At 34.6% G+C, this 20,652-nt stretch overlaps 1 protein-coding gene across 4 annotated transcripts in view; it reads right to left on the reverse strand.

Annotated features, from left to right (window-relative positions):
• Positions 1-10,233: 10,233 nt before the first annotated feature.
• aatkb (apoptosis-associated tyrosine kinase b) overlaps positions 10,234-20,652 on the reverse strand; it is a 44,994-nt gene continuing 34,575 nt past the window's right edge. For all 4 annotated transcript variants that reach the window (XM_028476294.1, XM_028476296.1, XM_028476295.1 and 1 more), the window contains 8 exons: positions 19,963-20,096; positions 19,443-19,527; positions 17,465-17,586; positions 17,242-17,391; positions 13,704-17,127; positions 13,491-13,620; positions 13,190-13,399; positions 10,234-12,649 (listed from right to left, as the gene is read on the reverse strand). In XM_028476294.1, coding sequence (XP_028332095.1) covers positions 12,621-12,649; positions 13,190-13,399; positions 13,491-13,620; positions 13,704-17,127; positions 17,242-17,391; positions 17,465-17,586; positions 19,443-19,527; positions 19,963-20,096 — 4,284 coding nt within the window. In that variant the 3' untranslated portion in view covers positions 10,234-12,620. The remainder of the gene's footprint in view (positions 12,650-13,189; positions 13,400-13,490; positions 13,621-13,703; positions 17,128-17,241; positions 17,392-17,464; positions 17,587-19,442; positions 19,528-19,962; positions 20,097-20,652) is intronic.

Genomic DNA, 20,652 nt, shown 5'->3' on the forward strand with positions numbered 1-20,652 from the left:
AGAGGTAAATCATAAAATTTTATTTTTTTTTTTTTTTTAGATAAGGCTATCACAAGACCCTAAAAATTAGTCTAAAAATGATGTGCATACTTATACTGGGATGAAAATGCAGTAAGGCATGAAAAATGAGAAAAAGTGAAAAATTATTAAAAAATGACAAACACCTCAAATCAGAGGAAAGGCTATAGTAAGGCAAAAAAATGTAATTTTTTTTTCTTTTTTTTTTTTAGATAAGGCTATCACAAGACCCTAAAAAATAGTCTAAACATGATGTGCATACTTATACTGGGATGAAAATCCAGTTAGGCATGAAAAATGAGAAAAAGTGGAATATGATTATTAAATGACAAAAACCTCAGAGGAAAGGCTATAGTAAGGCATAAAATTTTAATTTTTTTTTTTTTTTTTTTTTTTAGATAAGGCTATCACAAGACCCTAAAAATTAGTCTAAAAATGATGTGCATACTTATACTGGGATGAAAATGCAGTAAGGCATGAAAAATGAGAAAAAGTGAAAAATTATTAAAAAATGACAAACACCTCAAATCAGAGGAAAGGCTATAGTAAGGCAAAAAAATGTAATTTTTTTTTCTTTTTTTTTTTAGATAAGGCTATCACAAGACCCTAAAAAATAGTCTAAACATGATGTGCATACTTATACTGGGATGAAAATGCAGTAAGGCATGAAAAATGAGAAAAAGTGAAAAATTATTAAAAAATGACAAACACCTCAAATCAGAGGAAAGGCTATAGTAAGGCAAAAAAATGTAATTTTTTTTTCTTTTTTTTTTTTAGATAAGGCTATCACAAGACCCTAAAAAATAGTCTAAACATGATGTGCATACTTATACTGGGATGAAAATCCAGTAAGGCATGAAAAATGAGAAAAAGTGGAATATGATTATTAAATGACAAAAACCTCAGAGGTAAGGCTATAGTAAGGCAAAAAATTTTAATTTTTTTTTTTTTTTTTTTTAGATAAGGCTATCACAAGACCCTAAATATTAGTCTAAAAATGATGTGCATACTTATACTGGGATGAAAATGCAGTAAGGCATGAAAAATGAGAAAAAGTGAAAAATTATTAAAAAATGACAAACACCTCAAATCAGAGGAAAGGCTATAGTAAGGCATAAAATGTAACTTTTTTGGATTTTTTTTTTTTTTTTTTTTTTTTGAGATAAGGCTATCACAAGACCCTAAAAAATAGTCTAAACATGATGTGCATACTTATACTGGGATGAAAATCCAGTAAGGCATGAAAAATGAGAAAAAGTGGAAAATGATTATTAAATGACAAACACCTCAGAGGTAAGGCTATAGTAAGGCATAAAATTTAGAATTTTTTTTTTTTTTTTTTTTTAGATAAGGCTATCACAAGACCCTAAAAATTAGTCTAAAAATGATGTGCATACTTATACTGGGATGAAAATGCAGTAAGGCATGAAAAATGAGAAAAAGTGAAAAATTATTAAAAAATGACAAACACCTCAAATCAGAGGAAAGGCTATAGTAAGGCATAAAATGTAACTTTTTTGGATGTTTTTTTTTTTTTTTTTTTTTTTTGAGATAAGGCTATCACAAGACCCTAAAAAATAATCTAAACATGATGTGCATACTTATACTGGGATGAAAATGCAGTAAGGCATGAAAAATTAGACAAAGTGGAAAATGATTATTAAACGACAAACACCTCAGAGGTAAGGCTATAGTAAGGCAAAAAAATTTAATTTTTTTTTCTTTTTTTTTTTAGATAAGGCTATCACAAGACCCTAAAAAATAGTCTAAACATGATGTGCATACTTATACTGGGATGAAAATCCAGTAAGGCATGAAAAATGAGAAAAAGTGGAAAATGATTATTAAATGACAAACAAAAGGCAAAAAATTTTAATTTTTTTTTTTTTTTTTTTTTTTTTAGATAAGGCTATCACAAGACCCTAAAATTTAGTCTAAAAATGATGTGCATACTTATACTGGGTTGAAAATGCAGTAAGGCATGAAAAATGAGAAAAAGTGAAAAATTATTAAAAAATGACAAACACCTCAAATCAAATCAATGTAACTTTTTTGGATTTTTTTTTTTTTTTTTTTTTTTTGAGATAAGGCTATCACAAGACCCTAAAAAATAGTCTAAACATGATGTGCATACTAATACTGGGATGAAAATCCAGTAAGGCATGAAAAATGAGAAAAAGTGGAATATGATTAAAAAATGACAAACACCTCAAATCAGAGGAAAGGCTATAGTAAGGCATAAAATTTTGATTTTTTTTTTTTTTTTTGAGATAAGGATATCACAAGAGCCTAAAAAAATAGTCTAAAAATGATGTGCATACTTATACTGGGATGAAAATGCAGTAAGGCATGAAAAATGAGAAAAAGTGAAAAATTATTAAAAAATGACAAACACCTCAAATCAGAGGAAAGGCTATAGTAAGGCATAAAATTTTGATTTTTTCTTTTTTTTTTTTAGATAAGGCTATCACAAGACCCTAAAAAATAGTCTAAACATGATGTGCATACTTATACTGGGATGAAAATCCAGTAAGGCATGAAAAATGAGAAAAAGTGGAATATGATTATTAAATGACAAAAACCTCAGAGGTAAGGCTATAGTAAGGCAAAAAATTTTAATTTTTTTTTTTTTTTTTTTAGATAAGGCTATCACAAGACCCTAAATATTAGTCTAAAAATGATGTGCATACTTATACTGGGATGAAAATGCAGTAAGGCATGAAAAATGAGAAAAAGTGAAAAATTATTAAAAAATGACAAACACCTCAAATCAGAGGAAAGGCTATAGTAAGGCATAAAATGTAACTTTTTTGGATTTTTTTTTTTTTTTTTTTTTTTTTTTGAGATAAGGCTATCACAAGACCCTAAAAAATAGTCTAAACATGATGTGCATACTTATACTGGGATGAAAATGCAGTAAGGCATGAAAAATGAGAAAAAGTGAAAAATTATTAAAAAATGACAAACACCTCAAATCAGAGGAAAGGCTATAGTAAGGCATAAAATGTAACTTTTTTGGATTTTTTTTTATTTTTATTTTTTTTTGAGATAAGGCTATCACAAGACCCTAAAAAATAGTCTAAACATGATGTGCATACTTATACTGGATGAAAATCCAGTAAGGCATGAAAAATGAGAAAAAGTGGAATATGATTATTAAATGACAAAAACCTCAGAGGTAAGGCTATAGTAAGGCAAAAAATTTTAATTTTTTTTTTTTTTTTTTTTTAGATAAGGCTATCACAAGACCCTAAATATTAGTCTAAAAATGATGTGCATACTTATACTGGGATGAAAATGCAGTAAGGCATGAAAAATGAGAAAAAGTGAAAAATTATTAAAAAATGACAAACACCTCAAATCAGAGGAAAGGCTATAGTAAGGCATAAAATGTAACTTTTTTGGATTTTTTTTTTTTTTTTTTTTTTTTTTTTGAGATAAGGCTATCACAAGACCCTAAAAAATAGTCTAAACATGATGTGCATACTTATACTGGGATGAAAATCCAGTAAGGCATGAAAAATGAGAAAAAGTGGAAAATGATTATTAAATGACAAACACCTCAGAGGTAAGGCTATAGTAAGGCATAAAATTTAGATTTTTTTTTTTTTTTTTTTTTTAGATAAGGCTATCACAAGACCCTAAAAATTAGTCTAAAAATGATGTGCATACTTATACTGGGATGAAAATGCAGTAAGGCATGAAAAATGAGAAAAAGTGAAAAATTATTAAAAAATGACAAACACCTCAAATCAGAAGAAAGGCTATAGTAAGGCATAAAATGTAACTTTTTTGGATGTTTTTTTTTTTTTTTTTTTTTTTGAGATAAGGCTATCACAAGACCCTAAAAAATAATCTAAACATGATGTGCATACTTATACTGGGATGAAAATGCAGTAAGGCATGAAAAATTAGACAAAGTGGAAAATGATTATTAAACGACAAACACCTCAGAGGTAAGGCTATAGTAAGGCAAAAAAATTTAATTTTTTTTTCTTTTTTTTTTTAGATAAGGCTATCACAAGACCCTAAAAAATAGTCTAAACATGATGTGCATACTTATACTGGGATGAAAATCCAGTAAGGCATGAAAAATGAGAAAAAGTGGAAAATGATTATTAAATGACAAACAAAAGGCAAAAAATTTTAATTTTTTTTTTTTTTTTTTTTTTTTTAGATAAGGCTATCACAAGACCCTAAAATTTAGTCTAAAAATGATGTGCATACTTATACTGGGTTGAAAATGCAGTAAGGCATGAAAAATGAGAAAAAGTGAAAAATTATTAAAAAATGACAAACACCTCAAATCAGAGGAAAGGCTATAGTAAGGCATAAAATTTTGATTTTTTTTTTTTTTTTTTGAGATAAGGATATCACAAGAGCCTAAAAAAATAGTCTAAAAATGATGTGCATACTTATACTGGGATGAAAATGCAGTAAGGCATGAAAAATGAGAAAAAGTGAAAAATTATTAAAAAATGACAAACACCTCAAATCAGAGGAAAGGCTATAGTAAGGCATAAAATTTTGATTTTTTTTTTTTTTTTTTGAGATAAGGCTATCACAAGACCCTAAAAAATAGTCTAAACATGATGTGCATACTTATACTGGGATGAAAATCCAGTAAGGCATGAAAAATGAGAAAAAGTGGAAAATGATTATTAAATGACAAACACCTCAGAGGTAAGGCTATAGTAAGGCATAAAATTTTAATTTTTTTTTTTTTTTTTTTTTTAGATAAGGCTATCACAAGACCCTAAAAATTAGTCTAAAAATGATGTGCATACTTATACTGGGATGAAAATGCAGTAAGGCATGAAAAATGAGAAAAAGTGAAAAATTATTAAAAAATGACAAACACCTCAAATCAGAGGAAAGGCTATAGTAAGGCAAAAAAATGTAATTTTTTTTTCTTTTTTTTTTTAGATAAGGCTATCACAAGACCCTAAAAATAGTCTAAACATGATGTGCATACTTATACTGGGATGAAAATCCAGTAAGGCATGAAAAATGAGAAAAAGTGGAAAATGATTATTAAATGACAAAAACCTCAGAGGTAAGGCTATAGTAAGGCAAAAATTTTAATTTTTTTTTTTTTTTTTTTTAGATAAGGCTATCACAAGACCCTAAATATTAGTCTAAAAATGATGTGCATACTTATACTGGGATGAAAATGCAGTAAGGCATGAAAAATGAGAAAAAGTGAAAAATTATTAAAAAATGACAAACACCTCAAATCAGAGGAAAGGCTATAGTAAGGCATAAAATGTAACTTTTTTTGATTTTTTTTTTTTTTTTTTTTTTTTTTTTGAGATAAGGCTATCACAAGACCCTAAAAAATAGTCTAAACATGATGTGCATACTTATACTGGGATGAAATCCAGTAAGGCATGAAAAATGAGAAAAAGTGGAAAATGATTATTAAATGACAAACACCTCAGAGGTAAGGCTATAGTAAGGCATAAAATTTAGATTTTTTTTTTTTTTTTTTTTTTTAGATAAGGCTATCACAAGACCCTAAAAATTAGTCTAAAAATGATGTGCATACTTATACTGGGATGAAAATGCAGTAAGGCATGAAAAATGAGAAAAAGTGAAAAATTATTAAAAAATGACAAACACCTCAAATCAGAGGAAAGGCTATAGTAAGGCATAAAATGTAACTTTTTTGGATGTTTTTTTTTTTTTTTTTTTTTTTGAGATAAGGCTATCACAAGACCCTAAAAAATAATCTAAAAATGATGTGCATACTTATACTGGGATGAAAATGCAGTAAGGCATGAAAAATTAGACAAAGTGGAAAATGATTATTAAACGACAAACACCTCAGAGGTAAGGCTATAGTAAGGCAAAAAAATTTAATTTTTTTTTCTTTTTTTTTTTAGATAAGGCTATCACAAGACCCTAAAAAATAGTCTAAACATGATGTGCATACTTATACTGGGATGAAAATCCAGTAAGGCATGAAAAATGAGAAAAAGTGGAAAATAATTATTAAATGACAAACAAAAGGCAAAAAATTTTAATTTTTTTTTTTTTTTTTTTTTTTTTAGATAAGGCTATCACAAGACCCTAAAATTTAGTCTAAAAATGATGTGCATACTTATACTGGGATGAAAATGCAGTAAGGCATGAAAAATGAGAAAAAGTGAAAAATTATTAAAAAATGACAAACACCTCAAATCAGAGGAAAGGCTATAGTAAGGCAAAAAAATGTAATTTTTTTTTTCTTTTTTTTTTTAGATAAGGCTATCACAAGACCCTAAAAAATAGTCTAAACATGATGTGCATACTTATACTGGGATGAAAATCCAGTAAGGCATGAAAAATGAGAAAAAGTGGAATATGATTATTAAATGACAAAAACCTCAGAGGTAAGGCTATAGTAAGGCAAAAAATTTTAATTTTTTTTTTTTTTTTTTTTTAGATAAGGCTATCACAAGACCCTAAATATTAGTCTAAAAATGATGTGCATACTTATACTGGGATGAAAATGCAGTAAGGCATGAAAAATGAGAAAAAGTGAAAAATTATTAAAAAATGACAAACACCTCAAATCAGAGGAAAGGCTATAGTAAGGCATAAAATGTAACTTTTTTGGATTTTTTTTTTTTTTTTTTTTTTTTTGAGATAAGGCTATCACAAGACCCTAAAAAATAGTCTAAACATGATGTGCATACTTATACTGGGATGAAAATCCAGTAAGGCATGAAAAATGAGAAAAAGTGGAAAATGATTATTAAATGACAAACACCTCAGAGGTAAGGCTATAGTAAGGCATAAAATTTAGATTTTTTTTTTTTTTTTTTTTAGATAAGGCTATCACAAGACCCTAAAAATTAGTCTAAAAATGATGTGCATACTTATACTGGGATGAAAATGCAGTAAGGCATGAAAAATGAGAAAAAGTGAAAAATTATTAAAAAATGACAAACACCTCAAATCAGAGGAAAGGCTATAGTAAGGCATAAAATGTAACTTTTTTGGATTTTTTTTTTTTTTTTTTTTTTTTTGAGATAAGGCTATCACAAGACCCTAAAAAATAATCTAAACATGATGTGCATACTTATACTGGGATGAAAATGCAGTAAGGCATGAAAAATTAGACAAAGTGGAAAATGATTATTAAACGACAAACACCTCAGAGGTAAGGCTATAGTAAGGCAAAAAAATTTAATTTTTTTTCTTTTTTTTTTAGATAAGGCTATCACAAGACCCTAAAAAATAGTCTAAACATGATGTGCATACTTATACTGGGATGAAAATCCAGTAAGGCATGAAAAATGAGAAAAAGTGGAAAATGATTATTAAATGACAAACAAAAGGCAAAAAATTTTAATTTTTTTTTTTTTTTTTTTTTTTTAGATAAGGCTATCACAAGACCCTAAAATTTAGTCTAAAAATGATGTGCATACTTATACTGGGATGAAAATGCAGTAAGGCATGAAAAATGAGAAAAAGTGAAAAATTATTAAAAAATGACAAACACCTCAAATCAAATCAATGTAACTTTTTTGGATTTTTTTTTTTTTTTTTTTTTTTTTGAGATAAGGCTATCACAAGACCCTAAAAAATAGTCTAAACATGATGTGCATACTAATACTGGGATGAAAATCCAGTAAGGCATGAAAAATGAGAAAAAGTGGAATATGATTAAAAAATGACAAACACCTCAAATCAGAGGAAAGGCTATAGTAAGGCATAAAATTTTGATTTTTTTTTTTTTTTTTTGAGATAAGGATATCACAAGAGCCTAAAAAAATAGTCTAAAAATGATGTGCATACTTATACTGGGATGAAAATGCAGTAAGGCATGAAAAATGAGAAAAAGTGAAAAATTATTAAAAAATGACAAACACCTCAAATCAGAGGAAAGGCTATAGTAAGGCATAAAATTTTGATTTTTTTTTTTTTTTTTTGAGATAAGGATATCACAAGACCCTAAAAAAATAATCTAAAAATGATGTGCATACTTATACTGGGATGAAAATGCAGTAAGGCATGAAAAATGAGAAAAAGTGAAAAATTATTAAAAAATGACAAACACCTCAAATCAGAGGAAAGGCTATAGTAAGGCATATAATGTAACTTTTTTGGATTTTTTTTAATTTTTTTTTTTTTTTTGAGACAACGCTATCACAAAACCCTAAATACAATTCTAAATATGATGTGCACACTTACACTGGGATGAAAATGCAGTAAGGCATGAAAAATGAGAAAAAGTGGAAAATGAGTAATAGATGACAAACACCTCAGAGGTAAGGCATAAATTTTAAATTTTTTTTTTTTGTTGTTTTTTTTGAGATAAGGCTATCACAAGACCCTAAAATTAGTCTAAAAATGATGTGCATACTTATACTGGGATGAAAATGCAGTAAGGCATGAAAAATGAGAAAAAGTGAAAAATTATTAATAAATGACAAACACCTCAAATCAGAGGAAAGGCTATATAGTAAGGCATAAAATGTAACTTTTTTGGATTTTTTTTTTTTTTTTTGAGACAACGCTATCACAAAACCCTAAATACAATTCTAAATATGATGTGCACACTTACACTGGGATGAAAATGCTGTAAGGCATGAAAAATGAGAAAAAGTGGAAAATGAGTAATAGATGACAAACACCTCAGAGGTAAGGCATAAATTTTTAATTTTTTATTTTTTTATTTTTTTTGAGATAAGGCTATCACAAGACCCTAAAATTAGTCTAAAAATGATGTGCATACTTATACTGGGATGAAAATGCAGTAAGGCATGAAAAATGAGAAAAAGTGAAAAATTATGAATAAATGACAAACACCTCAGGGGTAAGGCTAGAGTAAGACATAAAATTTTGATTTTTTTTTTTTTTTTTTTTTTTTTTTTTAGATAAGACTATCAGAAAACCCTAAAAAATAGTCTAAAAATGATGTGCATACTTATACTGGGATGAAAATGCAGTAAGGCATGAAAAATGAGAAAAAGTGAAAAATTATTAAAAAATGACAAACACCTCAAATCAGAGGAAAGGCTATAGTCAGGCATAAAATTTTGATTTTTTTTTTTTTTTTTTTTTGAGATAAGGATATCACAAGACCCTAAAAAAATAGTCTAAAAATGATGTGCATACTTATACTGGGATGAAAATGCAGTAAGGCATGAAAAATGAGAAAAAGTGAAAAATTATTAAAAAATGACAAATACCTCAAATCAGAGGACAGGCTATAGTAAGGCATAAAATGTAACTTTTTTGGATTTTTTTTTTTGAGACAACGCTATCACAAAACCCTAAATACTAGTCTAAATATGATGTGCATACTTATACTGGGATCAAAATGCAGTAAGGCATAAAAAATTAGAAAAAGTGGATTTAAAAAAAAAAGACAAACACCCAAAATAAAAGGTCAGGCTATAAATAGTAAAGCATGAAAATTGAAAAAAAATATATATATATTTTTTGATAACGCTATCACAAGACCCAAAAAACCAATCCAAAAAATGATGTGCATACTTATACTGGGATGAAAATGCAGTAAGGCATGAAAAATGATAAAATGTAAAAATGAGGGAAAAAAAGACAAACACCTCAAATTAGAGGTAAGGCTATAGTAAGGCATAAAATTAGATTTTTCTCTTAATTCTTTTTTTTTTTTTAGATAAGGCTATCACAAGACCCTAAAAAATAGTTTAAAATGTGATGTGCATACTTATACTGGGATGAAAATGCAGTAAGGCATGAAAAATGAGAAAAAGTGGAAATTGAGAAAAAATTGACAAACACCTCAAATCAGACGTAAGGCTATATATAGTAAAGCATAAATTTTTTTTTTTTTTTTTTTTGAGATAAGGCTGTCACAAAAAAAAAAAAATGTTATGCCTTACTATTAGTCTTACTAACAAAAAAGCTGCTTCAAAGTAACCACATGCAAGTAATAAATCTCCAACAGTTTATATATGATGTGTAAACCAGAGTTTATTAATATTTGATCGAAGGTACAGAAAGAAACAATGTGACCAGCTCAGTGTGGTAAAACCAAAAGAGAACCAAAAAAATGCAGAATGAAAGCATTGTCAAAATCTTCATCTTATTTTGAAAACAACACTGACAGGAAATCAGATGCTGGAGCACAAAACAACATGTCTTTGGCAACAATGAACATAATGAATTTCCTCTTTATCTAACAACATCCTTCCCTCAAAAGTACTTTAATACTCTGAAAAGTGTTTTTTTTTTCTCTCTTCGTCCGGATACAAAAATATTACTGACAGCCAACGACATGTCGCTATGCTAAACCCATACAGAATATTTAAAGCATCGGATAGCAAACACTGAGGGGACACCACATGGTTGTCACAAGATGGTAAATACTTTGTGAAGTCTGTCAATTTTGTTTCATTGCTCAGAAACAACAAATCACTGTAACTATCTCAAAGTCAGGAGTTGGTTTTAGTTCTGCAGAAATTAATATTCATTAATAAAAGACGTGATGGGCTTCTTGGTAATAGAAAAAAAAAAAACACTCTACAGCTATACAATACAAATCAGTCTTTAAAAATCAGATTCAAACCTATAGATATAGAAAAGCAGATAGGACACATTCGGTATTCGGCCTTTGCTTTGGTGTGGTCCGAAATAGACGCCGTCTCATTGGGGATTAACTCCACATGTTTACCAGCTTCTGTCCTTAGTAAATAAACAGGACCGATATCACATCCATCACATTAAGGAACCTTTTTGAGATATTTAATAGTATGAAAAAAAAGTGCCTTGTAGTTTTATTTGAATGATTATTGCGACTTTTGTATTTACTTTTGCTATAAAATAAAGCATCAAAAGTAACGGTTCTCACAGAGTAACTGAAGTCACACACTGAATTAAATATAAAACTTACTCTTTTTAAGGGCTTAATCATGTTATGCAACATGTATGTGGGCTACTATATAGTAGATATTATTATATAACTAATAATATATACTATAATTTAAATACATTAAATCTAGAAGAATTAAATTATTATTATATTATTATATACAATATAATAACAACATAATAGATACTTAACTAATCCTGAGGGAAATTAAAAGTATTCAGGAGCTACACAGAGGCCAAAAGGCAGGTTAGTAACACATACAACAGTAAAATACTAATCTACTATAATAATAAATGAAACACTAATCTACTATATAGGTAAACACCACTGCTTTTGATGCTGTATTTAAAAACTAATAAACATCAAGAAATTTAGTAATAATGTAAAAAACACTTTATTTCCTTCACACTTCAAAAATTTGCTTTTAACAATATGACAGACGTCGTATTGTTAAATTTGACCAAATTGTTCTTTAAAGTGATGGATGTGATGGTCTCAGAAGATGGAGGTGAAGTGGGGAAGTTTGTATTAAAGAGCAATCATTTAATCAAGAGTAAAAATGCAGAATTCAGAATGCTTGTTGTCCGGGTTTGTAAAAGTTTGAGCACAACCAACTATATCACAAGCTAATTTTACACTGTTGTGTATCTTGGAATTAAAAGTAGTTATCTTCACTAGTATTACTGCCACCTACTGGAGTGGAGTGTGAAAGTGTCCAAGGTTATGAGTAAACTAGTTTGTTGTACACCTGAACCAGAAACTTAGCGGTCTGAAAACAGCCAGTGTGGCACTATATAACCAGCAGACCATTGACACACATTTCTAGTTTTTTTTCAGTTTGCATCAGTGTGATAAAGCACATTTGTACTTTTGACACAGAACGAATCAATAGAAATCTGAATAATCGATCTTGAACACAAAAACACTTTTCATCCACGGTTTGGATCCTGTACAGACACTTGTTCCTCTTTTTTCTCCTTAAACAGAAATTATTTCCACATCGAACAAGTCTTGAGAAAAGCACAAAAACAAACATCCCTTTTACTCATTTGCATTATTACGGCATCGAGAACTCCTGCTATGATAACAAAACCTTTAACAGGAGATACTTTCCTTAAAGTCCACCCACATACAGTAAAAACAGTTCTCGTTCATGTGTAACAGTACAATATTCATCCTGACAAAGCGGAGAAAAAGAAAGACATAATTAAGTTAAGGTGATATTCTGTAACAGTTGACCCTTTAACATTCTCTTTGTGAGAGAATAATCCCTTTCCTCTCTGAATGAACACAAATATTAACATCACATTACAGCGATACCTCAAAAGTTTGTGTTGATGTTTGTTATTACGAGTAAAACCTGAAAAAGTACAAAGTCTCTTGAGCTTTACAGTCTTATTGAAACAGTTGATCCATTGTCGCAGCTTCTAAATGTCTCATAAATACCATCGTTGTACGGAGGGAAAATTAAATGGTGGTAAATGTGTCCTTCTACTTCTTCAATCCAAAAATATGTAGAATTCCTTATTTCCCCTGGATTCATTCAGAGAGTAATCATTCATACAGTGTATATATTACTATTACTATGGGAATTATTATACATGAACTATTCTCTTTTCAGTAGACTAAACAGTTTTAGGGCCATCCTTAATTGGGCCGTTTTTCCACCGTTGAGGCACTGTCTAAAGCTGACGTTGAAGCCAGTTTGTCATGCTCGCAGGACGGGTTGTGGAGGCAGTGAATCCGTAGTTCGTTACTCCTTGTCTCCGTCCTCGCTGCTGCCTGCAAACAACATGAAGGAGTAAAGAATTAAAGCACATAAAGCAAACTGTTCTTGATCTTTAAACTTTTGATTTTGGGAAAAAAAATGAGCAAAAATGTACATTAAACTGAAAAGAAAAACAGTTGAAACAACAAAAATACATAAGCACATGTATCTGTTGACGTCTGAACCACCTCAACTGGTTCCTTTTAACGTGGAGGAGCATTGTCTCTACTCCAAACTACCGTATCTTTGATACTGATCCCTGGCACTCTGCGAAGAAAACTCATTTCATCTGCTTGTGCTTGTGATCTTGTTTTTTCAATGATTACCCAAAACTCATGTCCCTGGTCGAGGATTGGAAGATAGATTGACAGTAAACAGAGTCAAAACTTTTCCCATTTTTTAAAACCCACAATAAGTCAGAAATGTGTGGTCAAAAATAAGCTAAACAACATCGGTAGCAAGTTGTTTATAAAAATACAACAGGAAGAAATTAATAGACTTTTGGTTGGTATGAAAACATAAATGATCCTAGTTGTAAAGTTTGTGTTACCCACCTCCTGCAGAGTCCATATCAGAGTCAGAGATGTGCGTGATGGAGAATCGAGACACGATAGAGGGGGAAACCGTGAAGCGGGATGATCGCACAGCTGGTTTTTGGGGTTCATGAGTTTTAGCAGCTGAACGTGGAGGAGGGGAGTCAGACACCGCTGAGGACATTGGTAGGGGGAGGAGAGGAAAGTCGTCCTCCCACTCATACCCTGCACCTGAAGGACAAGGGTTACGATTAAAAATGCACCATAATGGGATTTCTGTTCATCAAAAGAGGTCACGAGTGTCATTTCAAAAAATACTTACTCTCTTCCGAGATGTTCCCATCCGAGGACTCGTCAGAAACACTGATCCTTTCTGGGGATTTTCCTCTGGAAGTCTGACTCTCTGTTCCTAATAAGAAGCCGTGCTCCGTCAGCTCTTTAGTTGGGCTTTCCTGGTGGTTGTGATTTAAAGGGAAGATGTTTAGCAACAATATCTTCATAAAAAGTAAGAGTATTTACAGTTATTGGCATTCACCTGATCAAAAAGGTAGACCGTTACGTCATCAAAAAATGACACCGTCTTCTTCTTGCGATCCAGATCCTCCTGCAGGCTTCCCGTGGTTAGGACTGTCGGTATTTTAAGGAGGCTGCGCAGCTTGTGCGCTTCGCTGTCGTCGCTCACTACAATGGGTACCGGGTGACACTCGTCCTCACTCTCCTCTCCTCCGCTCTGCTCCTGAACACTGTAAGTCCGCAGCTCCTCATCCGACTCGTCGCTGTCGTCCGTGTCGCCATCCTCTTCGTCGGCCTCCTCTCCCTCGACTGGAGATGCTCGACCCTCCACGGAGGGATGTGGGACTGACGAGGAAAAAAACCGTCGAGTGTTTGCAGTGTGCTGCAATGCGACCTCGTCTTTTGGGAGAGTGTGAGGGATTTCAGGGAACACTGAAGGACATGGAATGGGCTTCGTCTCTAGAGCCAGAGATGAGTCATTTACATCATCTGCTTTTTCTTCATTCTCCTCGCCAATCAAGGAGCAATCTGCATGCAAGGCACCAAGAGCTTTTTCCATAGCCCCCACTACCTCAGCTGCCCAGTCCCCAACTTCCTGTGATGGCCACTCATCGAGTCCGCCCTCTAGTGAGGCAGAGTCACAGGTTTTCAGTGGAAAGCCAACTTCCTCATCCTGGCAGCACTCCTCTGTGAAGTAAAGCTCCTCCATTTCTGTTGGATTAGAGGAATCATTGACGGGTTCAGTTTCAAGTCTAATTTCTTTATTTGTCGCTGCATCACCCAGAATATTCTCCTCATAATTTTTCCTCTTCTCAGCCCTCTTTTCTTTATTTTCAATGCTTTGTTCCTCTTCACCATCTTGACTCTGCCTTTCACTCTCGTAGTCTGAGAAGTAGGCAGAGTCTCGATATGGAGTTTTCTCACTTAGGGGTAAAAGGACATGATCACTTCTCTCTGAGGATTCAAAGATCAAACCATCCCCTGAAGATGGTTCCTCTGATATAATATTTGCTTCAACTTCATGCTCCTCCACTTCCTCGTCCTCCTCCAGGCTTGCATCGAGTGTTGGCATCTCATTTGCCATCTCACGTGGTTCATGTGGCTCTTTTGGGACAAACTCAGGACTTTCATTGTTCTCAGTGTCGTAGCCACTGTCCATTGCTTTAGGTGAGCTAGAAGGGTGCGAGGAAGCCGGGCTGAAGCCCTCACATGACCCGGCTGCAGAGGGCAAGTCCATGGAGTCCATTGAATCAGGTGTCCCTATTGGCTTTTGTAGAGATTTGATGACAGGAGAAGCGTTTAGCTCACTGGTTTCGTCCGCATAGATCCCTGAGGTAACATCAGTGATATCATCAGTGATGTCATCGTCATCTTCGTCACCATCGCTGCAGTCAAGGATGTCAGCAAGGCTTGCATTCGAGCTACCCCGGTCCATGCCACTATCAACAGTGTGACTCAGCTCCGACTGTGGTTCTGTGACAGCCACCATCACATGCATGTTGTCGGCAGGAGGTGGAGGAGTGCTTTTAGTCATTGTCAGAATCATCTCTTCAGTTTTTGGTTCTGTTGTCTTCTGCATGGTCAGATTTTGTTTGATTACATCCTCTCTTTTCTCTTCAGTTTGGCTGTTGTCACTTGTAAGGTCGACATATTGTTCACCACAGTCCTCAAACTTCTTCGAAGTGGATTTTGCCACTATAGGACCACCTGGAGCCGGAGAAAGATCAATCATCTCCTCATTGTATGGAATATCAACCTCCTTATCTGAGATGTAGGTTCGGGGTGTGTAGCTGTGACAATAAGCATTGTTGCGGACAAGCAGGCCTGTGAGTGGGTCGACAAAATGTGCGTGGCAACACTCTCCGGATCCTGGCACTTGAGCCTTGTCCCCATGGCACATGTAGATGTAAGTATTGCAGCTTTCTGGGGCCACAATTGAGTGATGTTTAGCCAAGCTGAGACAGGTACTGTTATCTTTACCCTGGTGTGGCTCAAGATAGTCGATGGGTTTGGGGAAAGAGTGAAAAGCTTGGTTGTTGTCTTCTGGCCAGGTGTCCTCGATGTCTGTACTTGGCATTGTGTAGTGAAAGTCTGCATACGAGTCCTGTCTGCAGCTATGACTCGCGCGCCGATGCTGACTGTGGCGATGTTTTGAAGGCCAAGTGTTGCAGGTGTGTCTCTCCACAAATATTTCCTCATCCTCCTCCGATTCGCTGTCTCTGTGTCCGATGAAGAGGGCACCTTCTGTCTCAATGTTAATGCTGACGGACTGGCTGTTGTGTCTTGTATTGCTTGGCATTGTTTTCCTCAGGGAGCCCATCATGTCATAATAACCTCCTGTAACATTCTTACCAAGAATGGATGACTGGCTCGAATCTAGGTAGGGGTCTTGGAAAGCTTGTTGAGGTGGATTGTTCACATGAGGGGAGACACCAAGCGGGTGTTCCAGCTCACCCAAGGCTTGACGGAGGCTTCTTGATCCCCAGCTTTCAAGATGACGCTCACTAGAGGCCTCACTTCCAATCAGATAATGATCTATTGCCAAAGGCGGAGAGTGTGCATAGTAGTACCCTCCATCTCTGTCTTTGTACGACACATAGTGACTTGACTCCCAGGGTCGTAAGGGGCTGTCGTCTGTAACCTGCCCTAAAAGTGGTTCCATTGTCAGGGATATGGCAGGACTTGATTCATTGGAATTGTACATATCAGCTTTATGGATTTCTGCTGACCAATAGGGAACCATGTTGTTCGCCTGGGACGGGCAGGCCATGCACTCACCAGAGTCTGCACTCCCAGTCAGGAAGCTCCCATTGCTGCCCTGGTAATCCGGGCTGTAAGAGCACATAGCGTAGTCTGGATCAATGTCGGAGATCACCGGCTCCTCGATTTGAATGTAGTATTTACTACCTACGGAGGGGCTATTGGCACTGAGGACAGGAAGTATACCTGGGGCATGCAGATGTTTTGGTTGATAGTATTGTGGTGAAACTCCAAGATTTAGGTTCTCCAATGGGCAACCACCGACGATGCCTCCAGGTGGATAAATGACTTCCTGACAATGGTGACCAACTTGGTCCGAGTCTGGGATTCTATATGACAGCTCTGCTCGGGCTTGCTCCCACTTGTACTCAAAATTTAGGCCATGGCTGGTCTCAGTGACAGTTAGTATGTCGTCTCCTGATTCTGAGTGATAGCCATCACCGGCTGAGAACTGCTCCAGGAGAGGGAAGGAGGATGAAGTCGATGAGGGATGGTCTCGTGACATCACAGAGGCACCGTGGTGGATGTTAAATCCAGTGTTGGGGCGCATGGAGTTCCAACGTCTTTCAAAGTCCTCTTCGGCCTCACTGGCTCCTTTAGCACACAGGTAGCTAAGTAGCAAGTGGACTTCCTCGGCCGTTGGTCTCTGATCTGGTTGAAGCCAGCAGAACTGCATCACCTCATACCTAGAATTGTAAAAGAAAAAGTATTTTTATATTCGTTGATCCACACAGTTAGAGGTGATTTCTTCTTGAGCTACACCAACAAGATTCCTGATTCCATCTCATGGTGCGACTCACCAGCGCTCGGCAAGGGGCACTTTGAGCAGTGGTTTGTTCAGACGAAGTTGCTGCTCTCTCACGGCGTAGGCCAGCACTTGTCGATCAGTGTAATGCCTGTACGGCTGGCTCCCAAGTTCAAACAGCTCCCAAATGGTCACACCTAGTGACCTGAAACAGAGTAAAGTCCAACATCAATAAGTACTGCAGGCCAGTGAAGATAAATGTGTCAAGTATATGTTACCAGATGTTGCTCTGTTGGGTCTGGTCAGCCAAAAGCAGGTTTCCATGCACTTCATCCACAAGCTCCGGGGCGATCCACCGCAGAGGCACATACACCTGATCCGATGTCACATAGTAATCATCCTGGGAGAACCAGAGGGTGGATAGATCACAAGAGATTAGCCACAATATCAACCAGAACAAAAGACCTTCGAAGTACTTTCTTGAACAATTTTTAGTTTGACGTGACATAGTACTTATGATTTAGGTGCAGTGTTTTGATTTGCGTCTTTATTTATGTTTTTCTAGTGCTTTTCTTCAAATTTTATTTCTATAGTTTTTATTTATTATTAAGGACAACACAAAGATGTGTGTTGAAGCAACTTTTGATGCATCTGGAGCTTATTGAAACGAAGATAAAGACAATATTATAGTGATTCCCAGGGGGAAAATCTTGCCAGAGAAGTGTGAAATCAGCAAAAACTTCTACAGAACAGACTTCTTTGCAGGCTCATTTATGTTCCATCCTCGTACCATTTTCAACAGGAATCCTGGAAAACTGTGGTTTTATAGATTCTCAATCGAAACACAGGTACTTGTATCATCTCTGTTTGGAGTCCATGATTTTCAATGTTTATGTCTTTCTGGGCACATTAAGTTCAGGTTCACAATGCAGTATGAATGTCAGTTTTAATTGTTGCTCGGAAATATTGATGGTTATTGCCCCTTCAACAATTAAGAGCTAAGTTAACATTTTTCTATGCTGGGCCAAGCATCCTCTTTTTAGGAAGTGTAAATACATTCACCCTGTACAATAAAACATCATAAATATGTTATTTGATATATAATGTCCTCTACATGAAATATTTATTGGTCCCACCCACTGATGGGTAATGAAAGGGCAATAGTAAAAAGTAAACCTCATGATTGAAGAACATTTACTGTAGTTTCAAAAGAAGTCATTGCCGCTGCCGCACAATAAAACCTATCCATGTGTTAATTCCAGCAAGTTTATTTTGTTTTCTTTTTGAATAATACTAGTACAGTGCCCGAAGGAAGTATGTCTTGTTAATAGAAAAGTGGGAGGTTTAATATTTAGTACTGTAATATAGGCTAGCAAAACATTGTGTGTGTGTGTGTGTGTGTGTGTGTGTGTGTGTGTGTGTGTGTAGGTAGTCCACTAAATGAACTGTGCAGAGCATAATATTGAGTACTGTAATATAGGCTACATATATATAGTGAAAGCCTATTTTTATTTTATTATTATTTATTAATATTATTACTCACCGTAGTCACAAATGTTGCTCACTGTGGACACCTACTGGTCAATATTTACGGGGTGTTTTCTTAGGATATTAGACCCACTTTATTCATTTTAATAAGCCCTTTGTCCAGTCACTCCTCTAGATTCTACGCAGCTTTCAACTTATCCTGAGTTACCGGTGGACAATTTTATGAAATAATTAATTAACTGTATCATTGCAGTCCAAACAAATCCTACGTTGCGCACCTTTGAACCAAGCAGCAGCCATGTTGAAAGTCTCAGGTCAATCTGAGCCTGATTCGCAGAAATATTTGAGTCACACACACACACACACACACGCGCACACACACGCACACACACACACACCACACACACACACACACACACACACACACACACACACACACACACACACACACACACACACACACACACACACACACACACACACACACACACGCACACACACACACACACACACACACACATTCCTTGCTTTATAGATAGATAATAAGGTTTAATTTCTTCAGGCAATTTTTTCTGGAAATTTACTTCGTAAATGTTGCAAATTCTTTGAAAATTACAGTACATTTCCTGGAAAAAATTGTCTGAATAATTAAACCTTAACATATTAGCCATGTGTTCATTGATTCATGTAGTCCTTAGTAAATCACCAGTAACTCAAACTATGATTGATGAGATAAATTGAGTGGGGCTATGTGCTGAGCAGCTGTACCTTGTACTTGGTTTGAGAAAGCCCATAATCTCCGATCTTCACTGAGACACCAGCAGTCAACAAGCAGTTCCTCAAAGCCAGGTCACTAAAGATGGATATTAGGGAAGAATATTAATACAAGAAGCTGTTTGATTAATATAATTAGAGATAAATATATGTGAGTTCTTGAACATTAGGAACAAATGATATGAAAGTTTTCAGTCCCTTTTATTTCCAATGATTTATTGCTGTCATTGGGATTAAAAGTGTAGCACTAGGTTGGTTGAAATCATGACGAGTGTGTTGTATTACATGCTACTTAAATGAAACAGAATTTAACTATTTTAATATAAAAGCAGATGAAATCAAACCTGGAGATGTTTGTTTTTGGAGAGTGCGGTTCACCGCCTGCAACAAAATCACTGATGCTGGAGTCGACAAAAGAGCACTCAGGCAGCACCAGGATGTTGTTCCAGAAAGCCACCAGGAATCAACCATCAAACCTGAACCACCCGTTTGAGCAGAAAGGTGTTTTGTGTACCTGTGTGTGAAGTTGTGCTTGTGCAGATGCAGCAAACCAGAGGCGATGTCACAGGCCATCCGCTGCAGAACCAGAGGCTCAGGGATCAGAGTCTCAGCGGCTCGGCAGCTCCGCAGGTAACCTTTAACATCTCCCTGGAGACGACAGAGAAACATGTAGCTGTTACTGTGAGTGAACACCAGGGGGCAGAGCACTCCTCCACGTCAGATACAGCTTAATAAACCTCTGGATATGGATGTACGAGGTCAGTTTAACATCTTTCCCAATATAGAACCAATAAGATAATCAATGTTCTGATTTCCATTTTTAATTCTTTACACATTCCTCCTTTCTTCCATCTTTTATTTCTTCCTTCTTTTGTTCCATTCCTATTTCCTTTTGTCTCTCTTTTTGTTCTTTCTAATCCACGTGTCAAACTCAAGGCCCGGCGGCCAAATCCGGCCCTTTCGACCATCCAATTTGGCCTGCAGGAGAAAGTAAATTATCATGTAAATTACCAAATAATTCAGTTGTCGTTATCGCAACCCTTACAAGTACACAAGTTCTAAGAAACTCCACAATATTTGGAGGATGGCAATATCCCCATGTTTTTATCACATGACTATAGTCATATTAAATCTCAAATTGTCCAAACAAATCAATTTTCCTTAAAGTATTTCACATAATTGCCCCAAATTAAATAAAAAATGG

Source organism: Gouania willdenowi, chromosome 19 (genome assembly GCF_900634775.1).
Source record: "Gouania willdenowi chromosome 19, fGouWil2.1, whole genome shotgun sequence".
Lineage (NCBI taxonomy): Eukaryota > Metazoa > Chordata > Actinopteri > Blenniiformes > Gobiesocidae > Gouania > Gouania willdenowi.